Below are 21,896 nucleotides of genomic sequence, written 5' to 3' on the forward strand. Positions count from 1 at the left end.
ACTTTGTTTTTACCCTTGACAGAACTCTACTGTTGCCATATTGTCCTATCTTTACCTGTGCAAAGCACCCAGAAGTTTGAGTGCTTTAAAGACTTCACAACATGGGCAGGTGCTTCTCAAGTGACCTGTTATTTTTCAAAAGTCTGTATGGATGGGTGAAATTCCAGTACATAACATGGCTGTCAACCAAGACTAGTTCTTTGCATTTCATTGGAGCAGGTTTAGATTCATACCCTGAGAACTAGGTGTATATTTTGGTTCATCAGGTGGAATTAGGTTTTCCAGAGCTGTCTGGACCCAAACCTAGATGCCAAACATGTGTCCCTGCAAAGGCTCCTGGCCTGTCATTCTCTAAAGGGGAGATACACTGCCTTGAGGCTTGGCACACTGATAATGCTGGTGGTCCCAGCTAGAACCTTTCTTCTGGTTCCTCTCTGGGGGAGAGTGATGAAGTCAAACATCAGCATCATGAGTGATGACTCCAGTTCCTTCATGTCTGGATTTTGAATGTTCTGGATCAACTTTAACCTGGATAGCTGATAGATATCTTAAAATACAGACTCTGAACCAAGTCAAGTATCTGCAAGTCTGGGAGGGATTGCAGAGTCTGAGGTTTGTTTTCCTTGTTGCAGTTAGTGGCAAAACAATCTTGATTTCTGCTGGCTGTAGAGTAAGGTGAGTACTAAGCTCTGCTGAAAATGGTACATATGGATCACATCTCTGCTGTCAGAGGCACACACTGGATTTCTCTTGAGTTGTATTTCATAGTGGTGAGCGTACTCAATGTGTTTCATAAATAATCTTTACTTTCAGTATATGAGCTTTAGAGGTAAGAATCCAACTAGATTAGAGCTCATACCTTTCTCAATTGACAAACGTAGTGAGCACTGAATTTTCCTGCACCAGTGACTGCAAACTCTGAAAGGACCAACAAGTAGGTCCTTAGCAGGCATAGGAGAGCTCTACAGTGCCTGTCCTTGTGAAGGATCTGGGACTGCACATGGAAGTGTCATGGTGTGCAGTTCATGTGTATTCTGCCACTACATGTGCCCCAGAGGACTTAGATGATAGTGTAATATGGGGAGCAAAGAGATGCTTTGAGTTACTGGGAGGGAACACACAGCATTTCTTGCAGGTGATGGAAATGTTCCTTTGTTGGGGAAGTGAGACTTTTTGCAACTGTATCTGAAACTGAAAAATCAGACTAAGGCCATGACAGGATTGTCCACATGCCATACTGTTGGCCTTTTCTATCTGGCTTACTTCAAGTATGGGGTCTCACAAAGTCACATCCTATTATTTGTCAGCCATGAATCATCATTTCTTTTAACTGGTTAAATTGAGGAGCAAGGTGCTAGGAGAATGACCCTCATTAATCAGGGCAGATGGGTTGAATTAGTGGTCACACTTTTTTATCCCTAGCCAGTAGAACTGGCTTGACAGCCAACAGCAGTCTTATGGCTCTTATTTTGTTCCTGAAGGGAGCCATTATCTTCTTCCCTTGGCAATTTTTAAAGTTCTTTATTACTGTGTATCATACAGGCATTGGATAAAAAATTTAGTACCCACCACATTGCCTGCAGTGTAGCAGCTAAAGGGCAGTGGGACTCCTGTCCCGTGTGGTGTACTCCATCTTTACACAAAGCTGCCTCTCTTGCACCAGTGGTGAGGAGAAGCTGGATGTCTAGCAGAAGTTTGATAAGAGCATGACAAGAGCAGCTCACTCCTGTCAGAGATATTCTTGAACTATTTTCCTACCAGGCTGGTAGTGGAAGTGGAGATCCACAGGGATTCACCATCATTCAGCAGCTTGGGTTCGTGTCTCTGTAGACAGTGGTCCTGCTCCTGCCACAAAAAAAAAAATAATTCCGAAACAAAAACAACAGCTACAACAACAACAAAAAAAACCCCAGTAGCTTTTTATGTGCTCAGTAGCAAATAGCTTTGTGAGAATGATGACCAAAGAACTTTTCTGCCCCTCCTGGTGGTCTACTAGCCTGGAGTGGGGACCTTGGTGGTCTCAGCCTGACTGGTTTCTCTAGGTCAGTGCTCAAGACAAGGTGGTGGGCTTAGCTGGCCTAAAAATTGTCATGCCAGGGCAAGGAGTGAAGAAAGCAGGCTGGTTTCTAAACTCTTCCTCACCACTCCCTGGGAGATTGGGACCACAAGAAGAGAAGGCCCTGTAAGGTACTTGGAATAAGCTGGGAAGTGCATATGGGGAAAGATTTTTTGTTTCTGCCACCAAAAAAGGGTGCAGCAGCAGGTAGGGCCCTGGCAGGAGGTGAGGGAAGGGCTGTGGCCATAGCCCCTGGCCAGGCTTTGTCTGCCATGCAGATTAGGTGCAGGGCTTTTCTGGCTCAGCAGTTGCTAGGCTCTTCCCTGCTATTGACTTGGTGGAGAGGCTGAGGGGGGTGGGTGGGAGGGACTGCATTACATTGTTTCTTTGAGTTGTTTTTCTCCCCCCTTCTATGGGGAGATGGGCTTGATCCTCTGGTTTTGGATTTCAGAGGCAGAAGGCAAGACATGACCAGCTGGTGTCTTGAAATGGCACAGGTGCAGTGGCTGCGGGAGGGGGGAGCCAGGAATAATTACAGGTTTGTGAAGCATCAGGCTCTGCCTGAAAAGGGCTCATCGAGAAACCGCTCTTTATGGAAAATTAATGGTGAAGCTGGAAAAACTGTCAGGCCCACTATTGTTGTCATGGGGTAGTGATGCCTTAAAGGAGCAGCACCTCCTGCTCGCCTCCCCTCCATGGGCAGCCCAGAGCTGGCATGCAGCTTTCTGATCCCACAGCAATTGAAATTTCATGTCACTGTCATCAGATTTAATGGCCTTGAGTCCTTGTCTCTTCTCCCTGCTGCTGCCCTCCCCCTTTCCACCCCTAATTTGTGATTATGCTTGCTCTTTCCTTTGGAAGCCTTTTATTTATTTGGCCCCTAAACCTGTTTCTGCCCCATTGGATGAACGCTAAGTGGACCAGAAAGCCCAAATTACATGATGTGAAGAACTCAAAAACATTGCCTCTCCTGGTGGTGGGGGTTATTCCTGAAAGACTATGTGGCATGTTGGAAAGCTTCTCCCAAAACCCATTAGGATTTATCTGGGGAGAGACCAGACTCTTAGCTAAAGCTCTTTCTCATAGTACCAGAAATGCACCTTATAAAGAAAACAGAAAGGTTGCTAAGGCAAGGACAATTGATTGTGTCCCACGCCCAGGCCTGTGTACAGACAGTCTCATACCTCTGAATATAACATACATGCTAAAGTATAGCATGTCTCACCTGCATATATTCTGTTCTCTTGCTTTGTGTCCATCTCTACAGCTCAGATCTATAATCAGCTATTATTTAAAAAAGAAACAACAGTGTGGCAGATTTTGTGGTGAACTTGAAAGACATCCCTCCACATTGTATCTGCAACCAACAGTGCTGTTTGTGGGAGCTTTGAAAGTAATAATCTCAAATTACCTGCCAGTTCCTAGAGAGCTGTCAGTGGGGCCTCCTTACATTCCTGTTGATGAGACCTTTGTACTCAGAAGGCAGAAGTCTCTGTCTCTCCTCTGGTCATATGAAGCTTTTATTTCTTGATCAGATGCTGGACTCTCCAGATTGAGATGTAGTTGGGTCACCAGCTCCCATAGATTAAAAATTTTTTACTAAAACCCCTTTCTTAATATTGGTAGAAGTGTTCTCTGAGGAGTAGTTTTTAGAGGTTTCTAAAACGTATTAGTTAGAATGTCTCTTTCTCCAAGCCCTGTGAAATCACAGTGGTGGTATTAAACCAGCTATCCTTTCAAGCTGCAAGAAATGAAAAACAGTGCTAATAAACTCCATTAAAAGCTCCTGAAACTGCAGCAAATGGTTCTCTATAAACAATAAAAGTTTTTAGTGTTGGCTGTGGAGGACACTGGGGCAGTGCTTTGGTGGCTGAAGGCTTTATTGGGGCAAGCTCAGGACACTTCATAATAAGACACATTCACATAGGGGGGTTCATCCCATCCTTGTGCTGATGATCACTGCTGTGGAGGTGCAGGAGCACGTTTTTATGTGATAGCCTCTTTGAAACTTCACCTACTTTTTAATAAAGGGATGAGTGTGTGTTTGTGTGCAAGTCTGGTGTCCTGTACGCAGGAAGCTCCATTTGACCAAGTGTGCCAAAACTCTCTCTAAAACTGACAGAAGTTAAAGGTTTTTTTCTGTCACCTTTCCTTCTCTCAGGCCCTTTAAACAAGCTGTGGTCTCACTGGAAGCTTTTCTACCTCCTATCTTAAAGTGTCACACTTCAGAATTGTGTTGTTCAAGGAAGATTAGGCCCCAGCCAACTACACTGAGTTAAATTTGGAGAGAAAATTAACGTTTGTGAAGGAAGAGGAAGCAGTTATTTGGAAAGGTGACTTTTTTGTTTGTACATGCCAAATGATGACTCTATTAGGATAGTTTGATATGGAAGTGACAGATTATACTTTAAGTTGGGAAGGCCCTGGTGCCCATGGAACAACAATGTATAGACTTTAATGAAAATGTATTGGATACTTTCTGGTTGCTGTATCTTCACTTTTAGTATAATACCTGCTACCATATGTGGGTATTCCCAGACTCTCTCTGAGCAGCCTCAAACAAGTGCCAAACCTTTGTGTCTCCCAGGGTGTGACTATCTCACCAGAAGATGCTGCTGTTGATGAGTGCTGTCTCAGAATGGCTCTGGACCATGTTCTGCCCTCGTTGGCAGCTGTGCTGCAATCTCTCTCTAACAGCGATTTCTCTCCCTCCCATCTCCCTTTCCCTTCTGCAGACATGCCTGGAGTTAGAGCGATATCTTCAGACCGAGCCACGGAAGATCTCTGAGACCTTTGGTGAGGATTTGGACTGTTTCCTTCATGCCTCCTCAGCCCCAGATGCAGAGGACAACATACGGCGGCTGGAGCCCATCCTTTTGCCAGTGGAGACGAGCACGTGTGACAAAAGCGCCAGCATGGACATCATCCTCTCCCGTGACAAGCTGCTGTCTGAGACGTGCCTCAGCTCGCAGCCCACCAGCTCTTCCACAGAAGGCTACACGGCCGTCAACCAGGCCCAGCTCAATGCAGTGACCTCATTAACCCCCCCTTCCTCTCCGGAGCTCAGCCGCCACCTCGTCAAAACCCCACAGACTCTCTCAGCGGTGGATGGCACAGTGACGTTGAAACTGGTGGCCAAGAAAACTTCACTCAGCTCTGTGAAAGTGGGGGTAGCAACAGCGACTGCGGGGACAATAAAAAGTGGGCAAAGTGACAGTGAGCAAGGAGGTGCAGGGACAGAAGCATCCCCAGAAAACAAGAAGAGGGTTCATCGCTGTCAATTTAATGGGTGCCGGAAAGTTTACACAAAGAGCTCCCACTTAAAGGCTCACCAGAGGACTCATACAGGTACTTATGCAGGGTGCTTCTCTCATCTTGTCCTGCCACCTACCCGTAACCATCTCTTTTTATTCTCATTTAGAAAAGAAAAAAAAATCTCTTCTGAAAGTCCAAGCTTCTGTCTATGAAACAGAACAGTGGAAAATATGGTAGTCCAGCAAATGTATCCATTATTCAATAGAACAGAGGAGTTCACCATCTACCATTAACCTGTTGGGGTTTCATATGTCTTATGGGGCTTGATGCAGAGTAATTTTAGGATACCTAAGGGATGTAGATGTATCATTCATGTTAAAACTATGTGCATGTCACTTCGGGTTTTTGGCACTCACTTCCCCGAGACAACTTTAAAAATGTAAAGTTTAGACAAATGTTATTTTCTTCAAATAGAAACTAGCGTGGGTAGGTTTTTGGTGCCTTTTGTATGGGAGAAAGAGAAATGTGTTTCAGATCTTAAATATGTGGCTGAGGAATAATCTGTGCATGAGGCAGCATGTGCGTATGCAGACGTGTAGGCATGCAGAGACACATACCCTTCAGATACTCATGATCTTGGACTTCTCCAGTGCTAAAATATAGTGAGAACAAATAAAAGAATGACATGGAGTTTGAATGAAATAATGTAGGTAGAGAGGGAATGGGCTGTATGGATAGATGTGAGGTTGTTATTTTGGGTAACATTTACAAATGTGATATATATATATCTGTGTGTAAGCTGGTTGAAGCATACCGAATTGGCTTAGGCTGCCTGTTCAGGTTCCCTCCTCTCATTGCTTCATAGTCCCCAGCAGCTCTTCAGCTGGTATTCATTGGCATTAATAGCTATGCAGTTCACACACGTTGCTGCTTTGTTCTAAGCTTCACACGTGATGAGAGATGATAACTTCCCATTAGCACTGTCTTATCATGTGATTATTCTTGTTTCCAGAGGGATTGCTATAATCAGTTTTCTCAATTTTACTGTAAAATGTGTGGTCTCTTACAATAACTGCACATTTAGTTCACGATCTTATCATGCAGGCAGATTCCTAGAAGCAAGGTTGTTCTTGCAAGGTAGAAAATAACACGTTGGACCAACACAGTAAATCAGATAAATATGTGGGTTGTTAAGAGAGCTGCATCCATCACATACTAGGCAGCACTGTAAAAGTTACATGGTCTGAAGTATAAATCATAGTAAGACATAAAAGGCATTGATCTTTTTATATGGGCTTTCTAGTGCTCTTACTGGGGATAGCTGCCTTGCCAGGAGTGACCTCACCTGTGATTCAGTGATTGAAAGCCAGTGAAAGTAGTACAATAATTTTAAAATCAGCACCAATGATCAGAATGTTGGTTCTGATCATAATGGTCAGAATGTTGGTTCCTTGTAGCACCAATGCTGCTGTGAGGGCTTGTCCCTGCTGGGGCTAGCCAGTGGGACATTCCAGCCAAGGCCTTCCAGCAGGTGATGGAGCTTCCATGAAAGCACAAATGAAGAGTGTGAGAGCTGTTGACCCAGTGATCTTGTCTGTTCTGATATGACCTCATGTTCATTCTCAAGCTGGAAGTGATGTGTCTTACACAGCTTTTCCTGAGCTTAGTCAGGGATGTGACACAATAGTGTGGAAAGGGTGAACTTGTGAAGTTTTCCTGGTGTAGTCATGCAAATGGGGATATGAACAAGGAATCATGAGGAGCACTTACAAGAACTTCTAATCTCTCAGCACCTCAAACCTTTGGTGTCAAAATCTTGTAAGAGTTTGCATGCTTTTGAACCCAGCCTTAGGCCTGGTTGAATTTTATGAGGCCAAAACCTTTCCCCTCTAACATTACCATATGAAATATTATGTTTTACAATTAATCCACAATGAGAAACGTTTCTCACTGGCCCTGTGATCTTTCTGTTGAATAGCCTTGGATTGTAGGTGGTGCCATGATGTGCTGAGCCTGCCCATCCACAGCAGTGCTGGATGTGGTGAGAGAGGCACGTCTGCCTTTGCTGGCAGAGAGGGGAGACCTTTACCAGAGGATGAGACTGCAGCTGCCTGGATGGGTGCAGAGCCCAGACCTCCCATTCCCAGCACTTCACCTGGTGGGATCAGCTAGCTCTGATATTGCCAGTTAAACCATCAGAGGTTTAAACAGCCCCAAATTATGGGAGTGTTTCTGTTTTCATTCACCATGTCCTGAGCAGATAGCTTAGGTTGTTAGGAAAGCAGGAAGACAAAAAACAAGAGGGAATACAAGCTTGGAATGATGATCTCTCTCATCCTAACAGCTGTAAAACCACTCTGCCCCTATCCATGTCCTAGCTGTGCACCGCTTTGTAGAAAGCATGGGGATGAGGACTGAATGCAGCCTTGTTGTTAAAACACATCTTTGATGCAGAACCTGGGAGCAGAAAACCTGTCTCTCATTTTGTCTGTGGAAAGCAGGTTGCTTGTGAACATTTACATCCTGGGAGCAACCTGAGTAAATCGAGGGAAGGAGTGTGATAGGCTTGCCTAAACAGCTTATTTGAGTCTGGAGCACAGAGTCATTCAGACTCCTTCATACTGCTTGCGTGCTCTGTTCCCTAAAAACACACTGACTGCTGGATGCCTTAAATGAGAGCTGGTACAATCAGGACATCTAATGTGTTCACACTGACCTCTTCAGTGGGGTTCCCCACAGGGAGCTCCTGCCTCTGGTGAAAACGTGGGACACAGAGCTATGTATGTATGTATCCAGAGTAGCTATGGATATTTGGGACTGAATTATAAATGTCAGGGCTGTGTCCTTTCCCATGCAGCCTGCAGGGCATGGGACAAGGAGCCCTTTTTTCCATGGGTGCTTTGTTTTTTTCACGCCTGAACTGAGTGTGCTGTGGGTTGCAAATGCACCCAGCAGTGCCAATGGCTAGTAGCCACTTGGCTTAGTCAGTGGCTGAGCCAGAGGGCCTGAAATGATTGCAAGATATTTTCCTTTGGCCGGTGTTTCGTTAGTGTGTCATGCGAGAGCAGTGTGCCAGCGTGGGCTCTGTGGAAGGGAGTGAGTGCCCGGCACACAAAGAGCTCCCAGTGTGGGGCTCAGGCACTGAGGCAGATGTGGGCTGGTCACTCAGCCTGCACGTGCAAAGTCCACTTGCTGGATCAAAGGGATTTACTGCAGTGCATGAAAACAAGCAGCCATGGGCTGGGGAGCGGCTGGGGGGTGGAAGGCAGCGGAAGGAGGCTGCATTCCTTTCATTCATATGTAAGGCTGACCAGACAGGCGCTGGCTGCTGTTCCTGCTGCTGCGGGATGAGCCAGGCTGGGCTGCAGGCAACGCGGGCTGATAGCAGCTTGCTAGATTGGGAACAATCCTCTCTTGGGGTTTTACTTTGCTGGGAAGCCCAGGAACCATCAAACCCCACATTTCACATTTCACTTGGTGCATCTTCCACTTACTGTCCCACATCTCATCTGCAAGAGAATCAGGACAGCACTCTAAGGCCCATCAGTGGTCGAACTGGTTATGAAACCACCTTCTGGATGACCTTTGGAGAGGGAAAAACAATCATCTGTGTGGGAGAGAATTTAATCTGGAAGGGAAAGGAAAAAACATTGTCTGTATGGAAAGGGAAATGAAAATATTTGACTGAACTCACAGCAAGCTAAAGTTAAGGGTGCATCTAAAGTTAAGGGTGTGTAAAGGAGCTAAGAGCAGTGGTGGGGCTGACTGTCAGAGTGCAGCAAAGAAGCTTCTCGGTAAGAAATAGCAGCTGGGCCTGTAAACAGGAAGAAAGGTGAGCTAGAGGTTTGGGAAAGCCACACTGCCAGTGCAGGTTTTCCCAAACGTCTAGCTCACCTTTCTTCCTGTTTTCTTTCCTGTCAGTGCAGTAAAAATATCTAAAGAAGGAGCAACCAGGACTGTCATGGTAATTCTCTGGCACATTCTCTCACAGTTATTCGGGGAGCAGACATCAGTGCAAACAATGGCATTTTCTCTCTTTTGAGAGAGGAAAATTTTCATCCTGCCTTCACACATGCATGGAGATGAATTGTCAATGTAATGGAGAGTGGAGAGGAAAGGAATTCCAATGAGCCAAACCCCATGTATAATCATCAGTACTTCCTAAATTAGAAAACAGGATATTGCTGGAGAGTGTTGAATGCAAATAAGTCTAAGGGTGAGCTGGCCTGTGACCTATGGAAAGATTAGTCATGGGATGTGTCTCCCAGATCAGAAACTGCTGGAGATTTCTATCTCCTGACAAAACCATTCCTATCAGCCTTCCTTGCAGTAATTTGCAGGGAAAGGTATAAGATGACATGGGTCCTTTCTGACTGGGGATGATGCAGCACATAAAAACTGGCCAGGAAATCCTTAAGATTGGGACAATGATTAAAAAAATTACCCTTATGGGGTTCTGCTAGGATTTGCATTTTACAAGTATCAGAAGGTTTGCTTTTTTTTTTTTTTCTTTATCCATCCAAAACCAGGATTGGATACAACTGGATCTCAAGTCTGAGAAACAACAGTTGGGCACCTCAGATCTGTATTTAGGTTTCTAAGGGCTAAACAAGTGGGAAATACCCATGTAAATAGATGTTACTAGTCTACATGTGATCTTAAGATAGCACTTCTTAAGTGGGGTTTGTTTCACATTGTCAGGACATCTTATTTTAAATTATATAGTTCTTTGATCCAAAATGCTGGGTGAGAGTAACTAAAACAAACAAATCCACCCTGCAGGAAAACAAAGTACTACATTTGCAAGAAAAAGATGAGACACAAGAGATTAGAAAGAGCATTTACCAACAGAGGGTTTTTGAGATTGTGTATCAAATAATAGAGAAGAACTTTCACCAAGTGTTGAGATGAAAGAAAATATCTGGAATCTGAAAATTATTGGAGGGGACTAAGTTGAGGAGAGTAGTCTGGATGATAGGAAAGAAGATTAATACAAAGGAAAGGAATAACAGAGAAAATAAAGGCTCTGTGTCAGTGATAGCACATGAATGGGAAGCTGCATTGCTGTATTGTTTTAGTGTAGTAGCATCTGTGAACAGAAAAACCATTGAAGAGAAGGAAAAAGCCAGTAGCCAAGCCAATGAACCACCAATTCTGCAGGATTCAAGACTGAATAATGACTTAGGGAAAAGCATTTGGGAGAACAGTATTGGTGACATAGGAGAAATTAAGGCCAAAGCCCAAGATATTTTGTTGTACAGAGACCCATGGCTTTGTGATGAGTCCACAGCTCTGTGTGCAGGACTGAAACCTCCAGGGGACATGGAGGGACATGGAAGATCCTGAAGCTCCAATGGCAGCAGCTGAAGCAACACATGAATACGCTGCTGGAAGTGAGAGCCAGGGAATTGAAGGAGGAAGGGTATGTGACAGACCTTCATTCAGGGCTGCATTTCTTGGGGAGTATAGTTGTTTAGCCAATTTGGAAAGATGTGGTTTTGTTGTGATGTTGGACTTTTAAAAAGTTTTTTTTGTGTAAAAACATAACAAGTCTTTATCAAAGCTGATTAAAATAAGGCCAGCTTGATCCCAAATTCTCTCTAACTTTCTGATCTTGAAACCTTTTAGCCATTTGGCAAGTTTGGAGGGAAGTGTGGTTATTTTCTTGTGGAGAGTCAGAGCCTCACTTCATTATTACAGCAAGAGTTTAGACTTAAAAAATTATCTTTGAGAACCACCCAGGCAGCAGGAGGATGGCCCTTGCCAAAAGCAGCCCTTGCCATTTAAAACACCAGTAGTGTTCATCCATAGGTTAGTTGTCAATACCTGAATTCTCAGTCCCATGTTTCTGCTCCATCATTTGCCAAATCAATACCATGGGACAATCTTAATTTTTGGGTTTGAAAATGTAAATAGGTGTTATTTGTTTGCCATGTGAGAAGATTTCTGGCACAAGGTAGACCTAGAAATTGATATTTTCTGTCTGTTCAGCTGCAGGAGGGCAAGTGCAGGTGCCTCCAAGTGTTATTGCAGTCTACCTTGGTAAGGCACAGAGGAGCCTTCTTGAATTTGTAATTTGGTGTTTTCTTTATACCCATCCACCTGCTCCTGAGCTCCTGTGAAGCAGCCAGCCAGTGGGCAAATGATAGAGATCACAAAAAGAGACTGAAAGAAAAACCCACCAATTTGTGTTGCTGCTGTCCCACACTGGTTAGAATGGGCAAGTTAACAAGGAGAAGTTATGATTTTCCTGTCCATTTGTCCAAAAGCACTGTCATTTCTAAACTATTTGAGGTCATGCCAGGGATGAATTGGAGATGTGTCCTCAGAAATGCTGTTTTAGGCTGAGGTGGGCATGACTGGGGGGCCTGAGGAGCTGTGGGCAGGAAAAGCCAAGTGTGCTACCTCTCATCTTAAAGGCAAGTGCTGGGTTAGAGGCTTTTCCTAAGCACAGTGTGGGTGTTTGAGTCTGGGTCATGTCTGGGCAGATAGTAGCCAGCAGCCTGGATGGACCTCTCCTAATCCAGGGCCTGTCTTTCCCACCCCACATGGACACAGTCCCACACACCTGCATACCAGCAGCAGGAACTTGAAAGCAGGAGCAGATGAACTACAAGGCTTCATGGGAGCTGATCTAAATACAGCAGAAGTGTCCGTGCTTTTGCCAAGGGTGATGGGGTCCCAAATAAAACCATGGGCACAATGTCATAAGCAGTGCCCACCTTACAGCAAAAAACAGCTGCAGGTAGGGAGATCAGCCTGATTGGGATAGGGAATATGAGATACCCATTCAGTCCCATGCTCTCTGGTCAGGTGTCTGTGAGGCTATTTTTGAAATAAGTTCCATTGTCTGACTCAGGTTCCATGTCACCACAGGAATTGCTTTTCAATGCCCAGGATGGTGTTCTGGGCAGTGGTGTGAGGCACAGGGTACGTCTCCAGCCATCCAGTGGTTGTGTCCACCACTGTCAGCATCTAGTGCCTGCCTTGGTGGGTTTGTGGGAGTGTGATGTAATTGATCTGCCAGGCCTCCTCATATTCATATTTCAGCCATTGTCCCCTTATCACAAGGGCTTTACGCTTGGCCTGCTTGATTGCAGCACATGTTTCATAGTTACTGTCTGTGGTTAAGTCCACCCCTTGGTCATGAGCCCACCATGTTGCATCTCTTCCCTGATGACCTGAGCCATCATGGACCCACCAAGCCAAAGCTAATTCACCTTTATGTTGCCAGTCCAGATCTGTCTGAGGCACTTTCATCTTGGCAGCCTAATCCACCTGTTCATTGTTGCAGTGTTCTTCAGTAGCCCAACTTTTGGGTATGTGGGCATGTGCATGGGGTACTTTTACAGGCAGCTTCTTTACCTGTGGCAGTGTCTTGCCACAATTCATCAGCCTACATGCATGGGTTTACCTCTATGCTGCCAGTTGTCTAGGCAGTCCCATAGAACATTTGACAGGAACAAGGCATTAAAATTCCTTGGCTACAAGACATAGTTCATATTATTAATTAATTATTATTCAATCTTCTTTTGGTTAAATTATTTTTTCTTTTTGCATAGTCTTCTCTTTTGAGTTCTTGAATCCGTGCACCGTGAGTTGATGATCATAATCTCCTTCTGCTAAAATTACCCTTTCCCTAGTTTGATGAGATGGCATTATTTTTTCCTTGTAATCTGGTCTTATCTCGGTTGTTTTGTCAATTGTCTTTGGTTCCTTGATTTAGAAGAGGTCTTTCACGTGGAGGTGGTAGAAAAGCCTCATGGCCCTGCGGGGCAGGCTGGTTTTGGCCTCCACCCAAGAACAGTTTGGACCACCTCAAGGTGCTCTTTTCCCAGCAGTCTGTCCATACTGAAGATGAGGACGTCCATCACCTTCCCCTGATGGACGGTGGGAGGTTTCTTCACATTTCTCCTGATGCAGAAGGCAATACAAGCCATGCTGAGCAGCCTCACAGGTTGCCAGGCTGTACAGAGCAACGAGCTCATGTCAAGGGGCAAGGTGGTTCCAAAACTGGCACGAAGGATAGGGCAGGCTGGAGGCTGCACTCTGTGGGACAATGGGTGATCGCCTCAGTCACTCAGGAGTGATGTCCAGCCTCTCCCTGACCTGGTGCTGGCATTGGCAAAGGCCGGTGGTGCTGGTCCATGCAGCAGTCATGCTCTTGGCGAAAGCAGGCGGTTTCTTTGGACCCTCAGGAATGATGCCCATCCTGAACCTCACCCAGCCTGTGGGACTGCAGGGGTCTAGGCTGCTGGTGCATTCTTTGGCTGTACACGTGGGGGCAGTGAATGACAGAGACAGCCTGTGGAGCACTATGGTCAGGAAAACCACCAGGATGAGCCTCATTCCGGTCCTTTGCAAGGGTGACACCTTGATTCGTGAGCTGCCTCGGCGTGCCATGTTGGTCGCAGCTCAGGCTGTGATGTTCCGGCTGCCCAGTCTCCATGTGCTTGCTCGTGTTGGCATTGTGACGTCATGGGCTGCTGTCACACAGGGCTCCGTGATGTCACAACACGTTTCCCGCCTGGCTGGCAGGCAATGAAAGCCAAAAGGGAGCTGGGAAGCACCTGGGTAGATGGATTTGGAAGCTTGTCCCATTGCTATGACTGCTGGCAGGCGCTGAGCCCAGCTGGGGAGTGGCACTGTGTCCCACAGGATTTGCACTGTGAGCTGTGCCCAGCCTCCATCCAAGCTGCATTCAGTGCTGTGCCCCAGCTGGGCAGCCATGATATGTTTCCACACAAAATCCTCTTGAGGGCAAAGTGTCAACTCATGTTAAAAGGAAAGCCAAATTTCATGCATTTTGACAAAAAATCTTAACCCCTCTTGATCAGAGTCTTGGACAAACTGACCTGTAAGGGGAATAACAGATTGTTCTCAACATACCATTGCCTTTTACCACCACAATGTCAATTGGATACAGTCTACCATATAAAATTTCAAAGGGATTTACTCCCTTCATAACATGTGTGGTGATTCAGATTCTCACTAAAGCATAGGTAACACATCTACGCTCTCATTTGTGGATTTGCCACCCAGCACCCCTTTCTGCACAGACCTGTAAATAAGTACCTCGACTCTGTGTGTGGATCAACTTCTTGCACAGTGGGTGAAGCCACCTGTTTCAGGACAATGACTGCAGAACCAAAATCTTTCCACTGGCCAGCTTTAGACATGATAAGAAGGCTTAATAAGAATCAAAGTCTTTAAAACACTGCAGGCCAGTTTGCAATCCCAGAAGTCCCCATTTGCAGATAAGCACACACATGTTGTGTTAGGTAGATTTGTCCCTGAAGATGTCTGGCTTTCAAGACTCAGAACTGAAAATTGTGGCTGCAAAAACTGAATGCTGAAAAAACATTTGCAAGCATGCTAGCTAAGCTAATGATGACAAACATGAGTTTCAAGATAAAAGCTGGTGTCCAGCTGAGTTCTGAAAGAAAGGTGTACTCAACTGTATGACCGTGCACATTCAGAGGCTTAGTGGGGATTTATTCCTTCCTCCTGTACATCTGGACTCCCACCACACACAGAGAGGTCTTAATAGCTTAGTTAATATAAACTTCCATTTGTACGTCCTGTTGGTCACCTGTAAAGTTTGCAAAGCCTTTCCTTCTTCAGACTGAAATTTTCCACATTTGGGTTTTTCCCAGTATGGTTGTTGTTTGTTATTTTAGAAATTGGAGCATGTGTGTTGGAGAGAGGCAGGGAGAAAAGAACTGTGCACAGTGTAACAAGTTTAGCTAAAAACTTGGCCCATGTAGTTGAAAATAATAGAAGACTTCTATCTGTGAATATCTGGATAAAAATTAACTTGAATTGATTAAGTTGTGATCCATTGTAAACTGACTTCCATATGAGTGATATTTCATCATTAATTCTTTGTGAGACCCATAGAAAAGGTGATTTTTTTCTTGGGCTTTCTTTGGCTTTGAATGTGTGTTAGTAAACATGTTTCATACAGGAAACCTCTTTATTTTTTTATTTTTCTCCCTGAAGACACAGTGTCACCCAGCAACGGAATGTTTTAATACATTTGTGTTCTCCTTTGGTTACTTGCCCTCACCTGGCAGCATGAATGGTCTGGGTGCTTTCCAGCTGGTTGCATGTAACCCCCTTAGAGCCAAGGACAGGTAATCCTTTGTGCCTTTTCTGAAATCCAGATGGGGAGTCTTCCTGGCTGGTGAAATTAACTCTCTTTACTCACTGCCTTGTGCTCTTGAGATTAGTCTGCTTGGTTCACCAAGGGCTGCCCAGCAGCACTGCCAAGGCCTTTCTACTGAGCCCTGCTCAGTGTGGAGCAGCTGGGTGCCCCTGCCAGCTGTGCCCAGGACAGAGAAAGCACCAGGAAGGGTGGGATCTCCTTCAGCCCCTGCCTGCCAGCATGTAGGTAGCACCAGGGCAGCCTTCAGTGAGACGACTTGCCGGTGCATTCTTTAAACCCAAACACGTTATTTCCCATTTGCATCTATCTCCAAATCAGATTCGGTATCTGAATGATTGAGATCCTTGATCTTTTTCCATTTTTGCTGTTGACAAGAGTGGGAAATCAAAAGAAATGCATGTTCTTTCCCCCTCGTGTTTTATTCCTGTGCTGTCTCTGCCAGTCTGCATCATTTTTTTGGTCATCTTTTCTCTGATTTTCTAGTGACTAAAGGGAGAAGATGGTAAATGCTGAAAAACATCAGCACTGCAATAGTTTGAAAAAGCAAACCTCACATTCATTAGCAAAAATATGGAGCAAAACCATAAAAAATGTTAGCATCTGGAAAAAGGGAGTCTGTTCCTCTTAATTTTTTTTTGTCATTTCTCAACACAGTCCATGATACATGTATCTCATATTTTTCCTGATCTATTTGCCTTTATCTGTAGTCTGGAATTTCTCAAAAACTCTTGACCTAAACTATAGGTTTCTAAGGAACACATCTCTGATACACTGCTCTGGATTATGTAAATATGCACCATGTCCCTTAAAGGCTATCTCGTTGTCTACCCTCTAAGATGAGTTATAAAAAACAAAGGGAAGGGAACAGGTTTCAGAGTGCTGGAAAAATCTGGTCTATTGAGCTGCTGATTTTTTTTTCCTTTTTCATCTGTTCCTTCTGCCGCTGCCACCTTGCTTTGCATCTTTGAGCTTGCAGAGCTCCACAGAATCTGAAACTAGAAGCCCTTATTAGAGGACATTTTTAAAAATTTCTTGCTGCTCCTCTGGGGACCGAAGTAATGGCAGCTTGAAGCAGCAGAGAATGTGTAATTAGGGCAAACAGCGATGCCTCGCGTGATCGGGAGGAACAGGAGGAGAGGAGGGGAAGCGCAGCAGCGCGGCCGGCCTGCTCGGGCTGTTACCAGGAGACCCCGGCACGAAATGCAGGAGATGCGGGCGCTAATGGGCCGGCCCCGCCGCCCGCTGCCAGCCCGACCTGCTGCACAGCCCCCTCTGCCTGCCTGTTGCCAGGCAACTCCTTTCCTTTTCCTTTTCCTTTTCCTTTTCCTTTTCCTTTTCCTTTTCCTTTTCCTTTTCCTTTTCCTTTTCCTTTTCCTTTTCCTTTTCCTTTTCCTTTTCCTTTTCCTTTTCCTTTTCCTTTTCCTTTTCCTTTTCCTTTTCCTTTTCCTTTTTCCTTCTCCCCCTCCCCTTTCCCTTTCCCTTTCCCTTTCCCTTTCCCTTTCCCTTTCCCTTTCCCTTTCCCTTTCCCTTTCTTCTCTTCCTTTCCTTCTTTTTTCTTTTTTTAAATTTCCCCCCCCCTCCCCACTCACTTAGGTGACTGGAGGTTTAATTGGGTAGTTTTGCTGCTGGTGTTGCTGCCGGGTGCTCGTGTGTCCCTATTGCTCTGCTCCTGTCCCCAGGGCCTGGCCCAGGGGAGGATGTGCTGGCAATTAATGGGGCACAAGCTGGGCCTGTGTGCTCAGGCTGGCACCAGCATCTGTCCCCCAGCCCTGCTCCCCACCACAGAGGAGCTTCCTTCAAAGAGGAGCTGTGGAGAGGGGTTTGAACGGGGAGCACATTGCAAAGGCTTTGTCACTCTCAATGGGAGTCGTGCTCAGACCCAAAGAGATAAAGCCGGGCGTTCCTCCCCTCCTTCAGGGCTCAGTATGGAGGGCAATGTGTGCTTGTTAAATGCAGCCTCTTGAGTAGAAAATGGAACATTTCCATTTCTTTGAATGTTGCTACATGCTTTGCTTTTCTCTGCTTTTCAGCTAGGCAAGTGGGCTTTGTGGATGTGTTAGGTGCTTGTGTGTGTATAAGACATAATGCTGCAAAAATTGGATTCTTTTTGTGTCTTGAATGGCTACATGCTGAAGACTGCTGCTGGCTTGGTAGACAAGCCTTGGCAAGGCCCTTAGGAACTAATCCGGAGCTTTGAAGTTTGTGGAAAGACTGATTGGACACTGGGTCTCCTTCTTAACCTCTTTTTCCCCCATCTCTAACATAACTATAATCAGAGTCACCTCTCTATAAGGGCATTTCTGACCTTTTTGGATGAAAGGAGCTGTGCATCATTCATGGAAATGTACTGCTTTTACACTTGATCATCCCTGCCCTTCTAAAAATAGGTACAACCTTCTCACATTGTGTATTTCACAATCCTGTCACATTCCTCTTCTGCCCCATACTGTCTTCTGCCAGCTTTTCTCTTGTGCTTTGTCACCCTTTCAAAGGCTTTTCCATTTTTCCAGCAGGTGGGAAAACGGAATAAAATGCCAATTTTAATTTTTTTGCTCTTTTTTTTTGTGTAGAAAACATTGGCGAACCAGTTAAGCACTCACCATTGCCCCCTCCCCTGCATTCCTTTTAAATAATAAAAATATTAATTAGGCTTTCTATTCTCCAACAAAAATCAATTAGGAGTATATTGAGGAATGAAAGGCTCAGAAAAGTATCTGAAATTGATTTTTGTAATTAGTTTTACTGGTTGATGGGTTGCATGCACATACACTTAGATATTAGCATTGATCTCCAGAGGATGTATGTATTAAATAGCCTGCTCTTCCTTTTTGCTAAAGAAATGAACTTATTAATCTTAAAAAGAGGCTCATCTCTGGACTGCAGCTGCTCACCAGCCTTTTTGTAACCTCCCCAGCAGAGCAGCTGCCTGAGCCATGTGATGGTAACGTGCTGAATGTGGTGTGAAAGTGGGGAGCAGGTCTGGGGCAGCTCCTCTTCTGTGTCTCCTATTTGACAAGGTGTGTATATGTAATGAGAGAAGACAGGCACTGGTGTTTAGGAGACCTGTCTTGTTAGATTTCATTTTTCAGTGGCCCTTAACCCCAAATGTCCTTCTGAGATATGTTTCTATTAAATCTCATATAGCACTTGACACAGGAAGAGAGGAGTGACCAGTAACATTTTCTGTTGTGCCATGTGCTGTGTGCTGATGTTCAGCTAATTAGAAGAATTATGGCTTGGCCTCATTGGTATGCCATGTATGTAGCTTGTAAAGCTCTCAGGGACCCTTGGAGATGAAGAGTGCTACATAAATATAAAATATTGGTAATGTGAAGGTCCACATTAGGCTTCTCATTGTGCTAAGGCAGACTTTCATCATAAACTGCTAGGAATGCCTGCCTGGCATTTCTCTACTCTGAGAGGCTGCTCCTCCCCCAAAACCACACCAGCTCCTGGCACTTCTGAGGGACTCCTGTCTGCAGCAGCAGCATCCCCTCAGGCACTGGCCTCTGAGGGATGCCTGGGTGCATCCTGCAGTGACACTGCTGCTCCTGCAACAGCATGCTCCTGCTCAGCCCAGGAGCAGTAGGTCTCAAAAGGGTTTCTCAGGAAGGGTAGAAAGAAAAATCATTAAATCACTCTTAGGGTAGCAAGGAAAGTTATTAAAACACTCGTAAAAAGCACTTGATTCTTCGCACATATCAGACCCCCATATCATCCTTATAGGAAAAATACATGCAAGAAATCTTGCATTTAATCCCTTTTTTCAGTTGTAATTTTACAGTTTGTCTAGTTCTCTGGGAACATCATTCTTGAAACGTGTAGCTGAAAGTGTCTTTCAATACATACTTTTAGAAATTGAGACTTTTAGAACTAGCTTCATTTTAAGTGGTTTTTAAATTACAGATTATAAAAGGGTAGGAAATATTTGTGTTTCTTTCAGACAACTTTTTCTTGGATTTTGAAACTATATATGAAAAATTCTTAGTGGATTATAACGCATGCTATTTTTTTCCTGTTGTTTTTTAAATACACTTTTGTGATCGTGTTCACAGGGGTCTTAGGATGAGGGAAGAGATGAGGATCTGACTCCATGTTTCAGAAGGCTTGATTTATTATTTTATGATATATATTACATTAAAACTATACTAAAAGAATAGAAGAAAAGATTTCATCAGAAGGCTAGCTAAGAATAGAATAAAAAGAATGATAACAAAGGCTTGTGGCTCGTGCTCTCTGTCTGAGCCAGCTCACTTTGATTGGCCATTAATTAGAAAAACCAACATGGGCTAATCAAAGATCCACCTGTTGCATTCCACAGCAGCAGATAACCATTGTTTACATTTTGTTCCTGTGGCCTCTTAGCTTCTCAGGAGGAAAAATCCTAAGGAAAGGATTTTTCATAAAAGATGTCTGCGACACACTTTCACATGCTAGCTTTGTGTAGCTGTGTAATATTAAGGAACTCTTCAAACATAGTGCAACTAATGTTTGCTTTGAATAGCCTTCAAAATATGCATATAGGCTGAATTTGGGGGTTTCCCCTCAGTTTCTTTTAACATTTTTGGCTAAATCAAAAAGGAGTGTCAGGAGACTAAAGGAGTCCCATGACACTACCACATTTTAGCACAGAGAAATATCAGCAAGGATTTTGACTGTGATTCTCCTGTGAAGCTCACTGCAGGACTGGGAGCTCAAACTACTTGATTGTTTTACTAAGTGCCCTGCAGGAGAGTGCCTGGGAGGTAAGGAAATAGATATGGATGAATAATCATAATATCTTTGCTTTCAATTCCATAAAGATACAGGGTGAAACTTGAGCCTAATGAACATTTTTCCAATGACTTGGATGGAGCCAGGGCTTCACCCCATCACACTGGAACTCTGTGATCTTATTGTGCACATCCCTAAATCTGGAGGGTTTTTTTCCTTAAAAAAAATCGGGGAATAGAGAGCAAATTTCTTCCTCTATATCTCAAAATAAATGTTCCTAGCTTGCAGGGCTGCAAGGGGAGGTTTAAAACCATGGCCCTAGGTTATCTACAAAGCAGAAGGCAAATGATGTCTGATTATTATTGTTTTCTTCTTTAAAATCTCATTATTTCTGTAGAAGAGTGCACTTATGACTTTTTAACCCTTGGGACTGGCAATAAATAATGCAGCTATAAGAAGTATAATGTGCCCATTATGTGCTGTAGTTTTGTGGTTGTGTCCTCAGCTGATCTTGAGTAGGTACCTCTGTGTCCTGTAACCTAATGTTTCTGCTAATCACTCTGCTGAAACAGCCTCTCTGAGATGTCTTAGCAAACACTGCCTTACTTCATGGACAAGAGAAATATGTCTGGGACCTAGAGGGTGCTGTGAGATGTAGGAGGCAAGGACAGGGGGTCGTTGGAACTTGAGAAGAGACAACATCCCCATTGCTGTGTTTTGTGAGGAAATATTTGTTGTGAAGGTTTGTACAGGATTTACAGTTTAAATATGTGTTGGAGCAAAAACCCGATGTTCTCTGGCTTGTGGCTGGAGAGCAAAGATACAGGTGTGTGCAGCTGAGCTGCTTGCCTGGCCCCCTGCACCATCACAGCAGAGGAATTCACCTCCAGTTCCAGACTGCCTGGGTATGATGTGTCACAGCCCACCCATGCCTTTGCCTCCCCATTAACTTGAAAAACAATGCCATGGGTGGCAGGGTCAGATGTTGGCTTTCAATATCTAGAGCACCAAGAATTCCCGAGGCTGGAAAATGGAGGGAGAAGTTTCAAATTCTGCTGTGGTGGTCATTAGAGAACCAGCCCAGCTATGTCCATCATGTTTTGCTGGAAACCTAGTGTGTGTTTGCCACAGGAGTGTAAATGGGATTGTGTGCTTGGCTTTTCATACTTCCAAATGATAAATATTTGGCTTTCAAGAAAAAGCTGTACCAATAATTTGTTTATTTCTCTAACTAGATGCCTAATATTTAGTCTTGCATTCATCTTAGTCACAAAAGGAACAGTGACCCGATTTCAGGCTGTCAAAGTCTGATGGATTTTTTGTTATGATTTTATATAATTGTAGCTTCACTATTGCATGTTTCCCATAAATTTTCAAAGGTCTTTGTCCTCCAGTTACCAGATTGGACCAGGCTGGATGAAATAGAGGATGGAGGGGCAGACTGTACTGAAATGTGCTTTAGGGGTACTTTAGAAGAAGAGCTCACTTGGGTGAGGTGCCATAAACGGAAGTGGAACAAAGAGCCTACTCCCCAGGTATCCTAGTCTCAGGGTATAATAGGAACATGAGGAACATGGAACATGAAAAGGTTAAAGTGAGGTATGGATCACAGGACCCAGCACAGGGAAGAGAGGCTGCTTCACAGAAGTGTGCAGTCATGATGGACTGAAACCCTAAAGTACATCTGAAGGGCTAATAGCATTT

At 44.5% G+C, this 21,896-nt stretch overlaps 1 protein-coding gene across 2 annotated transcripts in view; it reads left to right on the forward strand.

Annotated features, from left to right (window-relative positions):
• KLF7 (KLF transcription factor 7) overlaps positions 1-21,896 on the forward strand; it is a 65,662-nt gene that overhangs the window by 25,863 nt on the left and 17,903 nt on the right. For both annotated transcript variants that reach the window (XM_064718415.1, XM_064718416.1), the window contains one exon: positions 4,792-5,404. In XM_064718415.1, coding sequence (XP_064574485.1) covers positions 4,792-5,404 — 613 coding nt within the window. The remainder of the gene's footprint in view (positions 1-4,791; positions 5,405-21,896) is intronic.

Source organism: Zonotrichia leucophrys, chromosome 7 (assembly GCF_028769735.1).
Source record: "Zonotrichia leucophrys gambelii isolate GWCS_2022_RI chromosome 7, RI_Zleu_2.0, whole genome shotgun sequence".
NCBI classification, from domain to species: Eukaryota; Metazoa; Chordata; class Aves; order Passeriformes; family Passerellidae; genus Zonotrichia; species Zonotrichia leucophrys.